Source organism: Cebus imitator, unplaced genomic scaffold, assembly GCF_001604975.1.
Source record: "Cebus imitator isolate Cc_AM_T3 unplaced genomic scaffold, Cebus_imitator-1.0 Scaffold336, whole genome shotgun sequence".
Classification (NCBI taxonomy): domain Eukaryota; kingdom Metazoa; phylum Chordata; class Mammalia; order Primates; family Cebidae; genus Cebus; species Cebus imitator.
In genome coordinates this window covers 1910272-1931954 of record NW_016107651.1, presented here as the reverse complement: position 1 = coordinate 1931954, position 21683 = coordinate 1910272, and the positions used below count along the sequence as shown (strand labels likewise).

Here is a 21683-nt window from a genome sequence, read left to right as displayed (position 1 = left end):
TTGGCCTCTCAGCTTCCCAAGTAGCAAGGACTACAAGGCACATGTCATTTGCCCAGATAATTTTTTAAAGTTTTTTGTAGAGATGGCAACACAGCAACACCTTGCTATGTTGACCAGGCTGGTCTCCAACTTCTGGCCTCACCTTGGCTTCCCAAAGTGCTGAGATTACAGGCATGAGCCTCCATTTTACACACCTGGCCTCAATAATTTACTTTTTAAGTTAATTTTGCAAAATTAAATTTTTTTTCATTTATAAAGGTAACATCAATTGCATCCATGGGTATGTTTTTATGATTGATAGAAGAAAAGTAGACATGCAGTTAGAGTGCAGGGAATTACAGAGATCCCAGCTCAAACATCCTAACCTATGTCACAATAAAGTAGAGAAGAGTTGCCCAAATATAGCCTTCCTCAGATGTCCAATTAATGTTTAGACTACAGCATTTATAAAATTACAAAAAGAGCTCAAAGCTATAACTTTTGATACAAGGAATAAGTGACTAAAATAAGAATAATAAGCCTAGTAAAACAGAAATAGGAGGTCTTTCCTCATTTTAAGTTACCTCATATCTTTAAAATCTTAGGCATGACCCTGGCAGCCTTTCAAAATTTCTTCTGCATTAAAAAAAAAAAAATTAGAGCATCTAGAAGAATGTTTGCCACATAGTAACTGTCCATTAAATATGGGTTACATTCTTGACAGAAAGATTTCATGGACACCTTAAGGGATAGAAAGAGGAGAAAGAAGATATGGGTGTTGTTATCTTCAATTCACATATAAAGACACTGAGGCATGAGGAAGTTAAGGTCACACGGCTATAAGGCATGGATTAGAAATCTGAATCCACACCAGTGCCACACACCACAGCCCACACTCTTAACCACTGCATTACATCATCTTTTTGTTTATTCTTCTCTTGCTCTTTGAATTCTTTAAACTGACATAATGCCCCCTAAGGGAAAATATGAGGAGGAGCTCTAACAGATTTCAAGTGGTTTTCAAAGGACAGAGTCTAATCAGAAAATTACAGAATGTTACAAAGAACCTCAGATATCAACCAGTCTTGTCCCAAGGACATCATTACATAAAAGAAATATCCTCCAAGAAGAAGTTAATCTTTATGTTCAATATCCTAGACAAGTCAATGGTTGCATTGGAATTCAAAACTCAGATCTCCTGACAATTAGTTCAAATCACTATCCTGTGGTCCTTATGGACCTTGATTTACATACTGGCAGCCATGGATCCAATATGGTGCTTAGGTATATATCAAGGACCCTTGTGTTTCTAACCTCATCTTTAGTTGCTCCTATTGGCAGTGGTGTTGGCGGATGTGCTTGTAATATAAAATCATAATCCCTGCCTCCAGACTGTGAGGAATTCCTGGAAATACTAGTATCTTTCTCTCTACTTCTTATAAGACAAGTCTTGATCATTTTCTCCCAGAATATGCTCAGGTACCTGTTCTTGCTTTTATCCTGTTAAGGAGAAAGCAGAGACATCAACAGCTGACCCCTTCACCACACCTAACTGTCCTTCTTCCCACAATATCCTAGGACCAAGCTATGTGGGCATTCCATGAGGCAAAAATTACTAAGACATGTTCTCAGTTTTCTCCAGCCCTGGCTCATTGTAGAATTTTATGATAGTGTCTTTCAGGGATAGTTCTTCATATTTCATGAAAGCCAAATGAATATAGAAAATGATCTCTTCTCTCAACACAGCTGATTTTCATGACTATGAACTTGAGGACTCAAAATACTACTCTGTATATTAAGACATGAATATGAACTTTACTTATCATGCCACTAATACAATCCCACTCAGCCCTCAAGTTGAACAGATGCCTCTGACAGAAGAAAGGGAGATCAAGAACAAAGAAATTTTAAAAAACAAAAACACATTTATGTATTTCAGAAATATTATTTTTTTTTTTACCACAAGGAATGAGCTTAAATTTCAGGTTATAGTTAGTCACTATGAGAAGCAATCATGCCTAAATCCGAACTTCATGAAGCTTGCTCTAAAAAGCCATGAACTGACTCAATACTAGTTTCCTGTGTCTAAGAATGTGTGTGTGTAAATTTAGAGATAACCTAGACATTTTATTGCCTCCTAACGTAATTGGTCCCTCAGCTAAGGAGGATGGAATCCTTATCTTGTACCTTTGCCAAATCTCCTAGACCTGAGGAAGGCTTTTACAAGTGTGTCCCCAAAATGTATAATCTGCAGATAACCTAATTTTACTCTTCAATTCTTCAGATGAAATGTAAAATTTCTACCCTCACTCTGCAAAAGATAAAGATATGTAAGTCTTTTCATTAAAAATCACCATTGCCCAGACTTTTTTTTTTTAAGATGGAGTTTCACTCTTGTTGCTTGGGCTGGAGTGCAATGGCACAATCTCAGCTAACTGCAACCTCCTCCTCCTGAATTCAAGCAATTCTCCTTCCTCAGCCTCCCAAGTAGCTGGGATTACAGGCATGAAGCACCAAGCCCAGTTAATTTTTTTTTGTATTTAGTAGAGTCAGGGTTTCACCGTGTTGGTGAGGTTGGTCTCAAACTCCTGACCTCAGGTGATTCACCCGCCTTGTCCTCCCAAAATGCTGGCATTACAGGCCTGAGCCAATGTGTCCAGCTTACCTAGAATTTCCTTGCCATCCATTCATTAACATGTTTCAGACAGGGAAATTACAGTTTAAATGAGTCAGAGCCCTCAACATCTCCATCATTTGATTTTTTTAAAAAAACCTGCCACATTTTGTTTTGTTACAGAAAAAGAAGTAAGTAGGATTTCCCTTATATTTTATATGAAAGAGAGCAGGTTAAAGATTTCATTTTGCCTACACTTTTCTTTGGGAATTATCATGGCAGTTCCCTTTCCTTTAATAAAAATAATTTAATTTTATAAAATAAACATTTGAGGTAACAAATGAGCTACGTGAATGTTTCCTGTATTAACATCTTTTTTTAGTAGGAAATTGTTCCATGTTTGAGCTCAAGGTTAGAATTTCCAGTACTGACAATTATCACTGGTCTGCTGATCTAACATCTGAGGCCTGGCGTATGTCCTCAGCATTTAATGATGGTAACACCAGGCCAATTTCAACATAAATGATCCTTCATAAATTTGTAATAAACCATTTTGAAACAACTTTATTGTATTACAATATCAATATCTGCTTTGTGATAACATCAATATCTGTTTATTATATGAAAGTCAAGACATATGGAAAAGCATATAAAAGTAAATAAATTGAAATACTACTGCTCTACAATACAACTTTAACATTTTAATATATTGCCTTCCAGATTACATATATAGTCTGTTTATATATACATTGTGTATTAGTCTCTTTTCACGCTGCTAATATGGATATACCCAAGACTGGTTAATTTATAACGTAAAAAAGGTTTAATGAACTCAGAGTTTCACGTGGCTGAGGGGGACTCACAATAATGGTGGAGGGTAAAAGGAACATCTTACATGGTGGCAGGAAAGTGAGAATGAGATCCAAGTGAAAGGGTTTTCCTCTTATAAAACCATCAGCTTTCATGAGACTTATTCACTATCACAAGAACAGTGTGGGGAAAACTGCCCCCCTGATGCAATTATCTCCCACCAGCTCGCTCCTACAACATGTAGGAATTACGAGAGCTACCATTCAAGATGAGATTTGGATGGGGACACAGCCAAACCATATCACATAGTTTTTAAACAACACAAGATTATATAAATGTATGAGCTTTGGAGTGATGATAGATCACTTCCAAGTCCACATGCCACCAAAACTGACAAAGACATCTGTATTTGCTATCACCGATGTTAAACCTCCCCAGTCTTCTCTGGACTTTTATGACACTGCACAGTTGGGAGAAAAAAGGTGATTTCCATTAGAGAAAGCACAAGCATAAACCTAAGGCTGAAAGGAGCTGAGAAACAGCCTCTATCCAGGATGGGTGAACAAGCACCAGAGAGTTGGAAGACATTGACAGTCGGGAGATATACAAATGAGATCTTGAAGAATTTTTTTCTTTACATTCAGAATGTACATTTCACACCATTCTCAAGTGTTTGGAATTGAATTATAATTATTCTATTGGATCTCTGTACTTTCAACTAAGAGGTCTTAAAGTGGAATAAATGGAGCTCATCTACTCAGACTACATATAATTTTGAAATCTTATTTTTTTCTAGTTAATATTTTGTGACAAAATAAGCATAATACTTACAATTTTATAAAGTTGCATAGTATGTATGTAACCATATCAAGAATTATGTTGATATATTTTAAGTTGTTTCTAATTTTCATAAAGTATAATGAACAATTTTATATACAAAAGTGTATAATTTTAAAATAATTCTTGGAAGTATAACTAAATTTTTTAATTTTAGTTATACTTCTAAGAATTACTAAAAAATTATATTTTAAAATTTTTAGAAGTATAATTTATGGGCCAATGGTAGTACACTTATTTGGTGTTTGATATCTATTAGCTAATCACCCTCCAGAAAAATTGTATGTCCCTATGAAGTTTCCCACGCCCACACCAATACTAATTATCCTCAATTTCTTTTTTAATTTATTTGTGGGATTGGAAAACAACAAAGATATTTTTAAATCTCATTGCTTGATAGTGACACAGAACATCTTATCATAAGTTCACTGATCAAAAATATATCATTGATATTAGGATGCTCTGAAGAGGCCAGTAATTCTCATTGCAAATCCAGGAATAATCTTATTTGTTGCTAGAATTATTTAAATGAAAGCCTGCTTAAAATAACTTGGAAAATATACCAAAGAGCACAATAAAATCTAATAGAATGCTAACCCTTCCAGATAAATAGCTCTATTAAGTGAATGCTTCTTTTACATATACTAAATCAATTTTACCAGAAAGATAAAAATACCACTTTAAATGAATTTTTATGTAGAATATGTAGCATAATCGTTTAAAAGTAGATTCCCTTGAATGTCAGATAACTGTATTTGGAAAAAAACCTACTTTTTTAACAGGTGCACAAAATAAATGTTTCCAATATATCCTTTTAGCAAATGGTTCTCTTTTATAGTTTTACAAAGTCCACTTTTTTTTTTAACATGGCCATTACATAGAAGTAACTACTTTTCTAGTAGTTTTATCTATAAAAATAATCCATCTGATTTTTCCTTTTCTAGAAATTTTAATCCTTCATCTGGGTATGACATAGTTGGGGACCACATACTTTGATAATATTGTCGATATATAATGTCATCTCCTCAAAGATATCATTATTTTAAGAAGTGGAGAGTAAACATTATGCTTCTCTCTTAAAGCCTTATTCTTTATTTTATTTTTTATTTTTAGAAGAAATGATAGTAGTACATGTAACATATCCATTTTCTAGGAATGGTAACACACAATTTTTAACAATCGTGGCTGTCCCATAAATTTTGATGTTATTTAGAATTCCATTCTTGACCCTCTGTTTCTGTCACTCTGCAATGACCTTATTTAAATTCTGTTCAGAATAAGCTCAATATGTTCAAGATGAGCTCATTATCGCTTTATCACTACCACCCCAACACACACACATACAAAATTCTCTGCTTCCAATATTGTTTTCTTGAACAGTTGCCCTGTTACAAACAAAAAAGTCATTCTAGACTTTCTTTTAAACGTCCAACATTGAAACAGTCACCAAGTCCTACTGATTCCACTCCCTAAATATCTCCCCCATTCCTATTGATACACCCTTAATTTAGGCCTTGATTATTATTGTGACATTCTAGGTTTCTTTCTCTGCTTCTAATCTTTTTATCTAAACTTTAGCCATTCCCTAATCAATTATCCTTAAGTCTCTCTGAAGAATCTCATCCTAAAATTCTGATGTGATTATATCGCTAACATTCTAAAAAGTCTGTAGGTTTTAAACACCCCTTAGCTTCACACACAAATCTCTGTATATTCTGATGCCTGCCTGCTCTGCAGTTTCACCACCTACTACTCATCCACACACATTCTATACAGCATGTCAACAATTCAGAAGGGCTCAACGTGCCCTGAATTTACTCCACTCTTCCTTTTGTCCATTTCTCTATACACAGTATTCCCCTCTTCCTATTCTCCATGCTTCCCGCTCAGACAATGTATATCTTTCAAGAAAATTAAAATTCACCTTTCCCAAACAAATCTTTCAAAACATTATGCTGAATTGGATAGTCTTCCCTATAATTTCACAAAAAGTGCCATTTTACAGTATTTCCTTGACTTGAGGGAGAGCTTCTTGTAAAAAGCCCTCCTCCTTCCATACATGTGACCTCAGCACCTATCACACTGCCCTGTCAAAGTAATGAATGTGTAAGATAAGAAACTTCTGTCTTACAGGCATGTAAACACAAACTGGGTTTCCACCTACCAAGGATGCTTTAGAAAAGGTTGAATATGGCCATATCTGTTTAGAACATGTAGAGTCTATTGTATATAAACTAACAAAAATAATGAAACTGTGAATATATTTATTTATTTTCAGTATATCCTTGTTTTTGTTGCTGTAAAGGAAACCTAAAACTGAGTAATTTATAAAGAAAAGAACCATTTGGTCCATGGTTCTTCAGTTTGTATAAGAAGCATGGCACCAGCATCTGCATCTGGTGAGGGCCTCAGGCTGCTTCCACTCATGGAGGAAGAATGAGACCCAGCATGTGCATCGATCACATGGCAAGAGAGGAGCCAAAAGGCAGAGAGAGAAGAGAGGTGCCAGGCTTTTTTTAACAATCAGCTCTCACAGGAACTGATAATAAAATGAGAACTCATTCACCACCTCCCCCACTCATGGAGGGCACTATCTATTCATGAGAGTTATACTCCAATGACCCAAACACCTCTCATTAGGCCCCACCTCCAGCACTGGAGAACAAATTTTAGTGTGAAATCTGAAGGGTACCATACCAAATTATTGCACAGTGTCAAGAATTTTCTTTGTGGGTGGGCCACTCAAATCTCCCATCCATAACCTCCATGACCCTTCAAAAGCATCTTAAACTAAATACAGACTAAGTAAATATATTACACTTTACAGATGGTATAGCTATTGGAAGTCATTTCTCTGTACATTTTCCATGTTTTTACATTTCTTGTGAGCAACAGCACTGACAATCTTTGCTCCAAACCATCTTTCCAAGGATGTTTGTGTAGTGAGCAATTATCAAGATAGACTTAGTGTCTTCCTGTAAAACAAAGAGTAAGATTTTTACTCCCCAGTATAATAATGTCCCCCTTTGAGACAAAAGGCTGGTTTTCTTATAATCTATTATAAAATATCTGAGTTCCCTAAACTTGACTTTCTTTGACTGTGATGAAACCAACCAAATGTGCAGCATTTTCCCTGTCCCTGTTTCGTCACTTTCATGGGACTGAGAGTCAAGGGGAAATGACACAAACGTGTATTTCATGTGGCTTGCTGCACGGTGAGTAACAAAGCCCCTTGTCTTACACCAAGTGTTTTGTTGCTTTTTTCAGTGTCCATCAACAGTAGGCTAACTTGTTAGTTTGCAAGTACAATTCATTTCAGGCCCATCACAGTTCTTAAGAATAGCTTTAAGATAAATCCTATCCTTCAAACCAGATTGGCATTGCAAACCCCATCTTTTGAAAAAAATTCTGGAACAATTTCCATTCACAGATTACCATAGAGAACATTTTGTTAATTAGCAGTGTATTCAGCCCTAACACCCTAAACATCCAAACAGATAATAATCATGCTCAAACTAGTTCTTTTTATCAAGAATGGTAGTCTTGCTCTATGGCCCCTTTATAAACCAAAACTCATTCTTCTTACTCTTAACCCCATCCAAATTATACACATTCAGCCTCACTTGGTTCATTGCAGAAGGACTTACATTCTTCTGCCTTCCCAAGAATACTTACAAGAATAGGTAGCAGCCTGTGCTCTTGGAGGAGGTTATAGCTGATTAGACATAAAAATTATCAACATATTTAGCATGTGTACCTCATACCTTCAACTCTGGCTTGATTAAATTTTTGGAACATGCCTGCAGCCTCATTTATGCCAAAAGCATTAATTAGCACCTCTTTTGTTTCTATAGTGCATAATAATGCCTTACCATTAGAAAGTACAGATTGATGTCCCTCCTCCAAAAATCTGAAATCTGAAATGCTCCAAAATCCAAAACTTTTTAAGCATGGATTTTGTCATGCTTTTTAAGCATGGCATTCAAAGGAAATGCTCATTGGAGAATTTCGGATTTGGGATTGTTTTGATTAGGAATACTCAACCAGTAAGTTTAATGCAAATATTCCAAAACCTGAAAGAAAAAAAAATACAAAACCTTATGGCATTTTGGAAAAGAGATACTCAAATTGTGTTAAGTATTTGTTCAAAATAACCAGCAAAATTAAACCAAAGACATTTTATTTTACTAAGGAGAATATAAGTTTCCTTAGGACAAGAAGTAAGTCTTCTCTGGAAACCATTTGGCTTCCAGCAGATACTGCATACTTACTGATATGTTGATAAGCAAGCAGTCTACCACAGTGGATACCAAACCTAAGTACATATCAGAATCACTCAGGATGCTATATGTATTAAAACATAATCTCTGGAGGCAGGGCAGGATAATCTCTAGTTTGGAAAAGCTCCCCTAGCAGAGTCTGAGATGTAATAAGAATTTGAAACAAGTTGATAGATGATTGTGACCATGAAATCTTTTGCAAATAATCATAATTATAGCCTATTTTCAGTTAGCAGCTTGCTAAACAAACAAACAAAAAAAAACAATAACAAAACCCAGCTATTTCATATGGTAGTGATTAGTTTCCAAAGTAAAAATAAAATTTTAGAAATATGATTGTCATATATAAATGCCCCTTCTTAATATCAACAAAATTTGACTGACCTTAACAGTTGTGATTTTCTGTGATACTAATTGAATGATACATAATAACTGTTATTATCAATGTAGTAACTTCTTTTTAATGTTTTATTTATTAATAGCTCAATGGTATCTACATATATTTGAAAAAGTATGTGTGTATATAGGTATATGTGAAAGAAAAGCATGCCTATTCAATCTATAGATTATGGTTATTCTGCCTAGAAATTCTCTGACTACATGGAATATTTCTTCCTGCTCCTTCTCAGGTTTCTGGATACTGTGCTGAGAGCCAGAGCAACTTTCATGGAGGATATGGCCCAACTTTAAAAATAGAGACTTTTGGCAGTTAAAAACTACCAGGATATTAACTGAAAATTATTATATAATAGCATACTTTTCTTATCAAAATACCTAAGTATTCAAACTTTTCATACAGTATCTTTTGATTTGTTGTTATCATACCCTCCAGACAGACACTATTTACCCTCATCTTTTAATGTGGATACTGCAATACAGAGAAGCTAAGTGATTTGCTTCAGGCTTCCAGGAGAGTTCGAAATTCTAAATCTCCTGGCTGGCATTTTTTTGTCTGATACATGAGACAGCACTGCCCCTCTAAGGCAGTTGAAGGTATATAGGAATCAAACTTCAAGGTAGGATTTACATTTACTTTCAGCCGAGGTTTATAGGAAGCTGAAAGCTCTCTAAGCAGCTAAGAATTCAACTGCTGAGTCATTTTTTTCCAACCATTCAAACAGTCTAACATTTCTTCCTCTCCATAAATCAGAACACAGACTTCTAATTCCAAGATGATGAAAACCTGTCACTTGACAGTGGGGTGTGTGTTTGATGAATATCTCAAGGTGATAGAACATATCTCTTACTGATGAGCTCAGATGAAATTGTAGATTTAAGAGGTAAGTGCTGTATCGAGAAAAGAAGATTAAATCACACTCAGAAGAAAACAACATTTGGGAGAAGAGGTCTAAAAATCAAAACTGTCAAAGTTATTGTAAGGCTATGAAAAATGAGCTTTAAAAAGCAAAACAGGTTATTATAACTTATTGAATGTATTGTAATGTATTTGTAACTGTAAACAGGTTATTACAATATACCATCAAGCATACTGATTTGTTATGGATTGAATTATGCCGCCCAAAAAATCCATATGTTGAATCCCTAAGCCCAGTATTTCAGAATGTCACTATATATTTAAAGATAGGACCTTTAAAATGGCAATTAAGTTAAAATGAGGCTCTCAGTTGGACCGTAATCCAGTCTGATTGAAGTCCTGTTAAGAAGAGGAACTCTGTATATACAGAGAATCTCCAGGGATCACATGCACAGAGGGATGATTATGTAAAGAGGCAGCAGACAGCAGTGATCTGTAAGACAAGGAGATAGCCCAGAGGAAGCTCACCCTGACAACACCTTGATCTTGGACTTCTAGTCTCTAAAATTGTGAGAAAATAAGTTTCTGTTATCTAAGCCCCCCAGTGCATGGTCTTTTCTTATGGCAGCCTCAGTAAGCTGAGACATCACTGATTTTGTAGGTTTTTTTTTTTCTTTTTCCTTTTTTTAAATTGGATTTTAGGTTTTGGGGTACATGTGAAGAACATGTAAGATTGTTACATAGGTACACACGTGGCACTGTGATTTGCTGACTTCCTCCCCATCACCTACATCTGGCATTTCTCCCCATGTTATCCCTTCCCAACTTCCCACCCCTGATGTCCCTCCCCTATTTCCCCCGACAGGCCCCGGTGTGTGATGCTCCCCTCCCTGTGTCCATGTGTTCTCATTGTTCAACACCCTCCTATGAGTGAGAACATGCAGTGTTTGGTTTTCTGTTCTTGTGTCAGTTTGCTGAGAATGATGGTTTCCAGGTTCATCCATGTCCCTACAAAGGGCTCATCATTTTTTATGGCTGCATAGTATTCCATGGTGTATATGTGCCACATTTTCCCTGTCCAGTCTATCATCGATGGGCATTTGTGTTGGTTCCAACTCTTTGCTATTGTAAACAGTGCTGCAATGAACATTCATGTGCATGTGTCCTTATAATAGGACAATTTATAATCCTTTGGATATATACCCAGTAATGGGATTGCTGGGTCAAATGGAATTTCTATTTCTAGGTCCTTGAGGAATCGCCACACTGTCTTTCACAATGGTTGAACTAATTTACACTCCCACCAACAGTGTGAAAGTGTTCCTATTTCTCCACATCCTCTCCAGCATCTGTTGTCTCCAGATTTTTTAATTATGGCCATTCTAACTGGCGTGAGATGGTATCTCAATGTAGTTTTGATTTGCATTTTTCTAATGATCAGTGATGATGACCAGTTTTTCATATGTTTCTTGGCCTCAAATATGTCTTTTTTAATCCAGAAAGGTAAACGACTGTGCCTAAGATCACACAACGGTACACTTGTCCTTGGTCCACTGCTGCCCTTCTTGGGCCTTTTCTTGAGTCACTCACTTGCAGCAGAAGGTGTCACTGCCTTACCCATTGGCTCCTGTGATTCGCCTCTACACAGGATCACTGTTACCTATGACTGTCTGAGGCTCTATTTCTGACTGAAGGTTCACGCTCAGCCTTTACACAGGCTAGGCACACACAGAGTGCTGGATAGTTAATGTCCAAAAAAAGGCTCTTCATGCATAATGGACAGGAATTTGTTGAATACATATCCCAACTTCCTTACTCCTTGGTCAGGATAAGTTTGGGGCCTCTTTGTATTCTGTCTCCAGTGGGGCTAACCTCTGATTGCTCACAGTAGTATCTGGCTTGATGATGTACCCCTTTAGGGGGTTCATTTCCTCTTCATTATATTTTCCCACTCCTCTCCCAATAATTCCTATGGTTACCTCTCAAATAAACTACTTCCACTCAAATTCTTGCTTGAGATCAGCTTTTAACCCAAGCTAAAATTCTGTCTCCATGTTCCTCTCATTTAAATCATCATTCCAGTTTATAGATGTGAGATTAGGCTATAGATTATTTGAGAAAGACCTAAAAAATTTCTAAAGCTTTTATTAAGCCAGATAAAAAAAATTCAAAAAAGTACATGCCTCCCAACTTTGTAATAGTTCTAGAATTTAAATTAGTTTTGAAAACGTCCATCCTGAAATCACTTCTCTTTGAAAGACTTTTACTCTTGCTCTATAAATATGCTCGTGTGTGACCCCTTAAAAAATTTTTTTTCTTGACTCTGGTTACCTCCAGTTTCTGTTGAAGTCACTGAAATATTTCTGGCAAAAAGACTCAGTAAGAACACTGCCATATCAAATAACACCTTTCAATTATTACCTTACACAAATGCTTTAATGCCGTCTAATTTTTTTATTTTTCTTTTTTTTTATAACATCTTTTTTTACTCCAATATCAGAAAATCGTTTTCCTATATTTTCTGCTCAGGGAATTAAGGTTTGATTTTTGCATTTATATCCTATTCTACTTGAAATTTATTTTATCATAAAAAGATCCTCATCTGTATGATACGGTTTATCACTTGCTTCTGAAATTCTTCCACACCAGTTTCTTTGACTCTTCTCATCATCTGACGCTTTTTGATTTCTACTCATTCATTAATGTTTGCTTTGTACATTCCTCCTCTTCTGCCTACTCTGGAAATTCCCCCAGAGCCTGCCTTCTGACCAGTTATTTTTTATTACATATTCCTTGTAGTATTTTTATCCCCAGCTTTATATTTGTACTCTTGTTTTGTGTATGTACACTTCTTACTAAACCTTAAAATCAACAAATTCAAAAATTAATCTTATTTTTTATTCTGCCAGTGAAACACCCTGTTTCCTCAGTATTCTATTCTACTCTGATTAACTGTATTATCATCTACCCAACTGCCCATTTCAGAAACCCAAGAGTAGTCCTATAGTCTCTTAATTATTGCCTCAACTCACATTTCAATGAATTAATCATCAAGTTTCAATAATTTTAATTCCCAAATACTTATTACATCATTGCTCCTCCCTTAGTCCAACCTACATCTTTATAAACTGGTCAATACATTCATTGTATTTTACCTAGTTAATTTAGATACCTTCTGCTTACAGTACTGTACCATTCAAAACCATGCTTCCTATGGCCCCAGAGAGGTGCAACAGCAACAGAAATTACTACTGCTCACCAGTATTTCGAGGCCTTAATTCTTTCAGCATGTGGAAAAACTCCAACCTTCTCAGATCTCTTAACCTTAAGTAGGACTCTATTAATTCTTTGGGCAATGGTTTGTGTAGGGAAGAAATTATTGACAGGGGGAGGTGATGAAAAGTCTATCTGTGACTTTCCAGTCTCTATTCCCCTGCATCATCCACCAAAAAGATGGTACAAACCAGTTAGCCAAGGTCCAAGTGAATATTTAGGTCTGAAGACCCTACTTCTTCCAGCCTAACTGAAGATTTGTAGGCTAATTTGTTATCACAACTTGAAAGACCACCATTACTGACACAACATATAAAACGAAATTTTGACCATGTTACACCTAAATAAATTATCTAATAGTTTGTTTACCATTTTTGAAATATGGAGCAACAATCTTACACAGTAAAATAAGGACTTTTGTAAGTTATTCTCCACTCATCTTCATCTCATGCTCAGCACTTTCACTTTATGTTCTCATAATATACTAAAGGCTTATTCTTTTAATATACACCATACAATTAATATCTTCACACACTTTTTCTGAAACAGAGTCTCATTGTGTCACCCAAGCTGGAGTGCAGTGGTGTGATCACAGCTCACCACAGTCTTGACCTCCTGGGCTTAGATGATCTTCCCGCCTCAACCTCTAGAATAGCTAGGACTATAGACACCTACTGTAACGCTGGCTAATTTTTGCAGAGGTTGAGGTTTCACCATGTTGCCCACACTGGTTCAAGTGACCCACCTGCCTCGGCCTCCCCAAGTGACAGGATTACAGGTGTGAGCCACTGGCCCCAGTCGTATCTTCACACTTGTGTCCCTACTTTTATCTCTACCTTGAGTTCTTGCCCTCCTACCATTTAATTGGATAACTTCTACTCAAATTTTGAGACTCCATTCAGGCGTCAGTGCCTCCAAGAAGGATTTCTTGAACTCCAAGATGATTATAAACTTCTGCAGGGAATGTTTGATATTTATCTTTTTAATCCCCATCTTCTATCACATTGCCTTTTACTTAAAAGGCACCTCAACTGATGTTTCTTTAACTCTCTTCACAAAATAATTCCAAGACAAATAATCAAAAGCCTTAATCAAATGAAAGATTTAATCATTTTAATCAATCAGATTTTCTCCACAAGACTAGATACATCATTTTTAATTCATAAATGAATTGAAGTGATCATTTTCAAATAAAATGAAATATAACTAATAATACTAACTTTTTTTATTGTATTCATGTCTCTTGTTTAACTATTTATTAAATATATATTTAGAGAGAATAGACAACCTTTAAGGAATCTCACTAAGCATTGGGAAAAACTTAAGTCTCTTGGCCTAAGATATCAAAGTTATTTTCTTCAGTGAATTATTTATTTGATCCCCTTTATATTTATTCCCTCTTATACTCTATCTTCCAAAACTGACTACCTCTCTCCTTATTCAATGGCTTTCAATCTTATCAGAAAGCAAAATCTAATATCCTTATTAGATTGCATTACAACACACCTTATTTTAACCTCTGACTTCATCTCTTTCATCTTCCTCTTAGTCCCCCGATCCATCAGCATCCTTTCCCTAACATCCCCCAAACATAACGAGGTTGCTGACACCTTTGTATTTGATCCTTCCTCTGCCTTAAACAATCTTAACCAAAATATCTGCATGGTTCTCTATTTTTGTCTCTAATTTGATCTATGCTCAAATATTAATTTATCACATGGATGTTCTCTGACAAACATCTATATAAGGATACCTTACTATTTGTATCTCTTTTAGACTTTTATTTTTCTTGATGGATCTTTTTACCTCTTTATATATGCCTATATATTTATTGTTAGTCTTTTGACACTAGAATATAAGATCCTTTCCCACTGTATTATGTTTTTCTGTGACAGGGGCTTTGTACCTTTATTGCTGTATCCCCAGGGTATAAAACAATATTTTACATATAGTATGGACTGAAATATATTAGCAGACCAAATACATGAATTAATTAGACAATTTTGTCAAAGGAACTTTAACCTAATGGAACAGATAGTGGCATAATTACAGTAAAATAAGTTCTATAAATACCCTACATGAATAAAAGCAATAGGCTATGCTGGTAAAGAACCATAACCAATACAATCTAACTCATAGATCGACTTACCAAATTACTATCAACTGCATGGATGTAAAATGGGAGTTCCTCTTACTTTGTTTTTCCTTTTTCTTTTCACCTATTTTCTTTCTTGTACTCTGACAGTTCTCTCTAATTCTGAATAATATCCAGCTATGTTGCCTATGTGCTTTTTTATTATACTATAATAATTTTACTCTGTAAATTGGACCAACTATGCTCATAAGAACTGGAATGAAAAAAAATTCCTCTTCCAAAATTTCCATTCTACTCAGTTGCAATTCTAGCATCTAAATTTATGATAATACATATTATCATGACATTTGAGACCTACATGAATCTTGAAATGTCGTCACACCAATGGAAAGAAAGTCAATACTAGGGAATTCCAACACTGTACCAAGCACCATAATAAAGATCTTTTATTTTTTTATTTTTTTATTGCGTTTTAGGTTTGGGGGTACATGTGAAGAACATGCAAGATTGTTGCACAGGTACACACATGGCAGTGTGATTTGCTGCCTTCCTCCCCTTTACCTATATCTGGCATTTCTCCCCAGGCTATCTCTCCCCATCTCCCCATCCCCCCGTCCCTCCCCCATTTCCACCCAACAGACCCCAGTGTGTAGTGCTCCCCTCTCTGTGTCCATGTGTTCTCATTGTTCAATACCTGCCTATGAGTGAGAACATGTGGTGTTTTTCTGCTCTTGTGTCAGTTTGCTGAGAATGATGGTTTTCCAGGTTCATCCATACAAACATTTCAGTTATCAATCTTCATGACAAACCATGTATGTTATATACAAATCCTTCAAGAAATATGTATGTGCTTTCCACCTCGGACCCGGCAAAATGGCTCCTGCAAAGAAGGGTGGCGAGAAGAAAAAGAGCCGTTCTGCCATTAACGAGGTGGTGACCCGAGAATACACCATCAACATTCACAAGCGCATCCATGGAGTGGGCTTCAAGAAGCGTGCCCCTCGGGCACTCAAAGAGATTCGGAAATTTGCTATGAAGGAGATGGGAACTCCAGATGTGTGCATTGATACCAGGCTCAACAAAGCTGTCTGGGCCAAAGGAATAAGGAATGTCCCATACCGAATCCGTGTGCGGTTGTCCAGAAAACGTAATGAGGATGAAGATTCACCAAATAAGCTCTATACTTTGGTTACCTATGTGCCCGTTACCACTTTCAAAAATCTGCAGACAGTCAACGTGGATGAGAACTAATCGCTGATCATCAAATATATCAAATAAACATAAAAAAATTTAAAAAAAATGAAATATGTATGTTTGTTTCTTTTGGTTATCAAAACAACATGCAAAGAAATAAGACATTTAAAGTAATAATTTTCATTTAGAAATATCCTTCTGCTTGGCTGCTGAAGTAGGTTTTATAGTCATCCACAGTCAAGACAACTCTCACATCTAATAACAAAATTTTCCATCCTTTTCTACCCTACTAAGTTGATGTGGAGCATATGGAACTGGGTGTCAATGAGTGGAGACACAGAACTCTGGGCGTTAGACTAGAGCAGACACTAAGATCCTTACCTGGGGTATAGTGTAGCCCATCTACAGTCATGAGCCACATAATAACATTCCAGTCAAGGACAGACTGCATATTTAGGAGTGGTCTCCTAAGATTATAATACCATATATTTGCTGTACCTTTTCCTTGTTTAGATATATTTAGGTACACAAATAATTTCCATTGTGTTACAGTTGTCTACTGTATTCGGTAAGCAAAATGCTGTGGAGGTTTGTAGCCTTGGAGCAATAAGCTACACCATGTAGCGTAGATGTGTAGTAGGTTATACCATCTAGATTTGTGTAAGTACATTCCGTGACGTTTGCACAACAAAATTGCCTAACAATAATGTATTTCTCCAAAGGTGTGTCTGTCCTTCAGCAATGCATGACTGCACCTCTCTCACTCCCTTTAGGAACAATGTCTGCAGTTTCTCATGCCCTTAGATTTGATTTGTCCTTTGACCTTCTAATGAGATATTTTTTGGCTTAATATAGTCTCACTCTATTTTGCTATGCATTTTTTTTTCCAAATACTACATATGATTAATTCCATTATGTTCCATTTCTTGGAAGAAACTAAGACTCTGAGGAGTTAAATAAGTATCCCAAGCAACCCAGTTCTTTAAGTGGCAGTTCTTTGACTCATGTCTGACTTCATACTATTTTATTCTGCCTAAGATTAAAGATAAAATCTGAACTATAGCCAACATCTCTTGGATGCAAACCAGTGAAAAGTGGTTTGTACACCCACAAATCATTCACAACAAACTAAAAAGAATTCTGTTAACCACTCCAATCTGTGTCAATTTCACGAAGTCCTAAGCATTAGTGTTCATAACTAAAAATAAATCAAATTAAGACATCTTTCTTTTCTGATTTTATAAAAGGATGATATTTTAAATTATTAATATGCCAGCTTATTAATCTGGCTTTAGCAATCAGTCAGATATCTGTCTATGTTGAAATATGGTATTTTAATATAAAGCAAGATAATGACTTTGTTATTTTATTGATGTGTTTTCCTTGGATCGTATGGATCGTATTCCAAGAATGTTGGGTTTCTCCATTACAGGGGACTGTGAATAAGACATTTTATTAAGGTTATCTATGTATATTCACTCATAATATCTAATTTATTGCCAAACTATATTGATAATTTAAAGTATTTCTTAGGGCATCTTTTCATTTCTGTCATCACCCTGAATTAAGTTCTTATTATCCTGAGTGCAAGTCACTGGGCTTGGAGTTACTGCAGAAGTAAAGCATTGCTATGGGTCTCAAGCACAATACAAGGAATCACTGAATATTGCAATATATCTCACTTCAGAAAACAGGGCTATTTTCAAATACATATAGCTATCACTAATAACAAAAAACTGACAAATTATTACTTAATTTATAAAACTTCAATGTTATGTATTTTAAGGTATATTAAAAGATCAACCGTAATCACACAAGGGTTATGAACAGTTTCTAAAAATAGAGAAGTACACATTCAAAATATTTGGAATGACTTATGAAAATTACAGTTAGTTCCAAAGTGAGCTCTTTACCATTTCTGCATTACAATTCCTAAATTAATAACAATCCAAAAGTTTAGCAACTGTGGAATGAATAAATAAACTGTGTTATGCTTATATAATTGAATACTACTCAGCAATGAAAATGAACTCCATGCACAACATAGGTGGATATCACAAATATAATACTGAGCAACGGATGTAGACACAGAGTAATTTTGCAAGATTCCAACTCTCTGGAGGTTTGTATAGTGGTCACCTTGATAGAAAACGGGACTAGGAGAAAGCAAAAAGAGAGCTTCTGGAGTGCTGATAATGTTTTAACCCTTGCTATTGGCAAGAGTTAGCCAGGTGAGTCCACCTCCACAAGTTGTATTCTTATCTGTGTAAACCTAGGTGGTTTAAGATTCAATTAAAAAGATTACTAACAAAAGTTACTGACACTCCTAAACTTAAAGTACCTCTCGATTCAGGTTATTTAATTAATATAAAATGACTAATTAATGAATCTTCCAAATCAAGACAAGTTTGAGAGTAAATAAGCATGTCATTAATGGTTTTGCCAGTACCATCCCATCCAAACAACATCAGGACGAGTGGTTACCCTATTCAATTTCTTGAATGCTTCTTTCTTTTCTTTAGTTCTGCCATAACTATTTATGAACACAATTTATCAACCTTTTTTCACCCATTTTAAGCTTTTTGATGTCTGAGGTGATGTCATAGCTTCTCTAAATGCCCCAGAATAGCGAGAAGAGTAAAATTGATAGCATGAAATTTAGAAATTTAAAACAGCAGGCTTTGCTCCATTCACATCAAAGCAGCCTTTGACATTTAAGAATGTTCAAAACTGATTGGAAAGTACTGATTGGAATTATTAAGAATATTGATCATAATTCAAAGAGTAGGGTAAGACAGAAAGCATAAGGACATGATGAAACCCACAGAGTAAGGGAGACCCATAGCAGAAAGAAAAGGATGGTCCCATTGTAAGATGAAACTGCTTCCAAAGGAAACACAAAGCTATCTTTTTGCATACAATTTTCAAATAATAAATGAGACTGTGAAAAATTAAAATTCTCATAGCAGACCGTTAATTCTTAGGGGTATGTAAGTATTTTGCTCAAGCATTACAGTTTACCTACTATCAACCTAAAGACAGTAGGATATGCAATGTCACTGGAAAGAATAACTTTTCTACCAATTTTTCGGTTATTAATTTTTCAGGCATTTTTAAACAAGGTGACAAGTGATGGTAAAATGAAAAATAAATTACTTTTTTGGTAGTCTAATAGGATCATTCTAAAATCCCTCTCCAAATCCTCTCCTTCTGCCTCAACAATCTCGGCTGTCTCACCCTCAGCAATGAGACTGCTCAAGTACAATTTTTAAAAAAAATAATGGTTCAATTGATCTCTTCATAGTTGATGAGTTGTCTTCTGAAGTTACTTTAAATTATTATTACACTGGACCCTTTTTCACCCCTGACCTTCAGCAGGGATCACTCTTAACATTGATTTTCATCATTTCTGATATAATTGGAACTAGAATGAGTCCAGCAGGAGCAAAAGTCCATCCACAAGAGCAGCTTTTCAAATATCTATTTACTGCTCACCTGTGAAAAGGGGAGATATGACTCTGATTATGAAGAATCCAAAAATCTCTTCATTTTTCTCCACTTACACAAAGTAATACAAAAACCCCTCAGGGAGAGCCTCCAACAGGCCTTATCTGTTTCCACAAACTTTTATCTCTGTTGATCCCAGGCTCAGTTACATCAGGATATTTTACTTTTTGGAGACATCGCTTATCAATTCTTTCCAGCATGAAAAGTATGTATTAAAGTGATCACCTGAGTTATCCCCCACGGCAATATTAAACATTGCCTTTTCTACCAAGTGATTTTCTGTCACCTAGTGTGTTTGATACTCTTGGGAAAGTCAGAGATTCATTTATAAAGAATTACACTACACAGTCACAAATTTAATCCCTCAAATCAATAGCATTTAGATTTTTTAAGACGATAACCAAGGTGCCATCAACAATAAAAAAGTCTCTGTTCTTTATAGTCAGATTACTTTCGCAAAGGTAAGTATTTGGCCATTGGAAAACCACAGTGTTATAATGCCTATTTAGTGGGAGACTTCCCCACTGGATATGTTACAGCAGGAGAATGTAAAGCTTCAGAAAGTGTCAACAGAAAACTTTCAAGAGCAATTCATCACCACTCTCATGATGTGACATTAAAGATGGTTTATCTCTACACACCAGACAGGTAGAAAGCAGATAAGTGGCCCTAAACTGGTTGAAGCAATGATCAGATAATATGGTATATTCACTCCTCTTGGTCATGAATCACAGAGTTTTATACTAGCCACTTAACATCCTCCTGCGTTTTACAGCCTAATGTAGGAATGTCAAACATTTTAATTCACCAAAGGACAAATGAATCATAAATGTTACAACCCAGACACAGGTTTCACTGTTTATAGACATACAGAGGTGGCAGAGACATGACACTTTCATTTAAAACTAGGATTGGATTTCTGACTGATATAATTTTTGACAGAGAACTCATGCTTTCAGGTACTAGAAAAGAAACATTTTCTCTGTCACAGGTGGTTGAGAATGGCCAGTTGCAGAAGCTGGTCTGAAAGATGTTTCTTCATCCCCAAATATTTCTTGGCCAGTTGGATTCTCAATCTTGGGACCACTGTTTTAGATATATTATGGTACATTTGGGGACACTGACAAGGAGTTTAAAAAATTGTTTTTTAGCTGTCAGTAAACAATTCTTTGTTCAGGGTCTCTGGTCCATAACTCTACACTGAGATTTGCAGTATCTACAGCTACATGTGGAGTATGGGTGAGGAAGATGAATTGTGCCATTAGAAGAGTTAGGCAGGAGTACACATTACAAATTAAGCTAAGGGAATTTCTGTGCAACCATGTCTAGGTGAAGAGTGATAGTAGCTGCTAGGTTCATAATTTACATTCCTTATTTAGAGTCAGAGAGCTGCAGGTTTTCTCCTCAGTAAACTGGGGATAATACTAGCATCCATTTCAAAATATCAGTATGAGAATTAAATGAGAAAATGTTTGAGTGTTTATTTAAAAGAAAATCTTACATACTTTTTCATACAAGAAATGTAAGTTTCTACTATTGCTATCAATAAAGACATTAACCAGCTCAGCTCTCAAGTAGCCAATTTCTTATTTCTATAACATCTGTTGTTTGTTTCTCAAAATGCTATTTTAAGAGTACAAGTGCCGGCAGCCAACACACAGCACTAAGACTCTGTCCAGGAACTTCCCTTTCCATTGCAAGTGGATTTGGACAAACCATGATATAAGTGCAATTAAGAAAACTGTATTTACTTACTGAAAGTCCCAAATCCACGTGAAGACATTATTGTATAGGTAAAGTGAGCTCTAACCAAATTTATACGACTTGAAAAGCAGAGAT

The 21683-nt window shown here is 35.7% G+C and overlaps 1 protein-coding gene across 1 annotated transcript; it reads left to right on the top strand.

Annotated features, from left to right (window-relative positions):
• Positions 1–15982: 15982 nt before the first annotated feature.
• LOC108287106 (60S ribosomal protein L31-like) lies at positions 15983–16433 on the top strand. Its single transcript, XM_037730214.1, has one exon. The coding sequence runs from the start codon at positions 16017–16019 to the stop codon at positions 16392–16394; it is 378 nt and encodes a 125-aa protein (XP_037586142.1). The 5' UTR covers positions 15983–16016; the 3' UTR covers positions 16395–16433.
• Positions 16434–21683: the final 5250 nt, after the last annotated feature.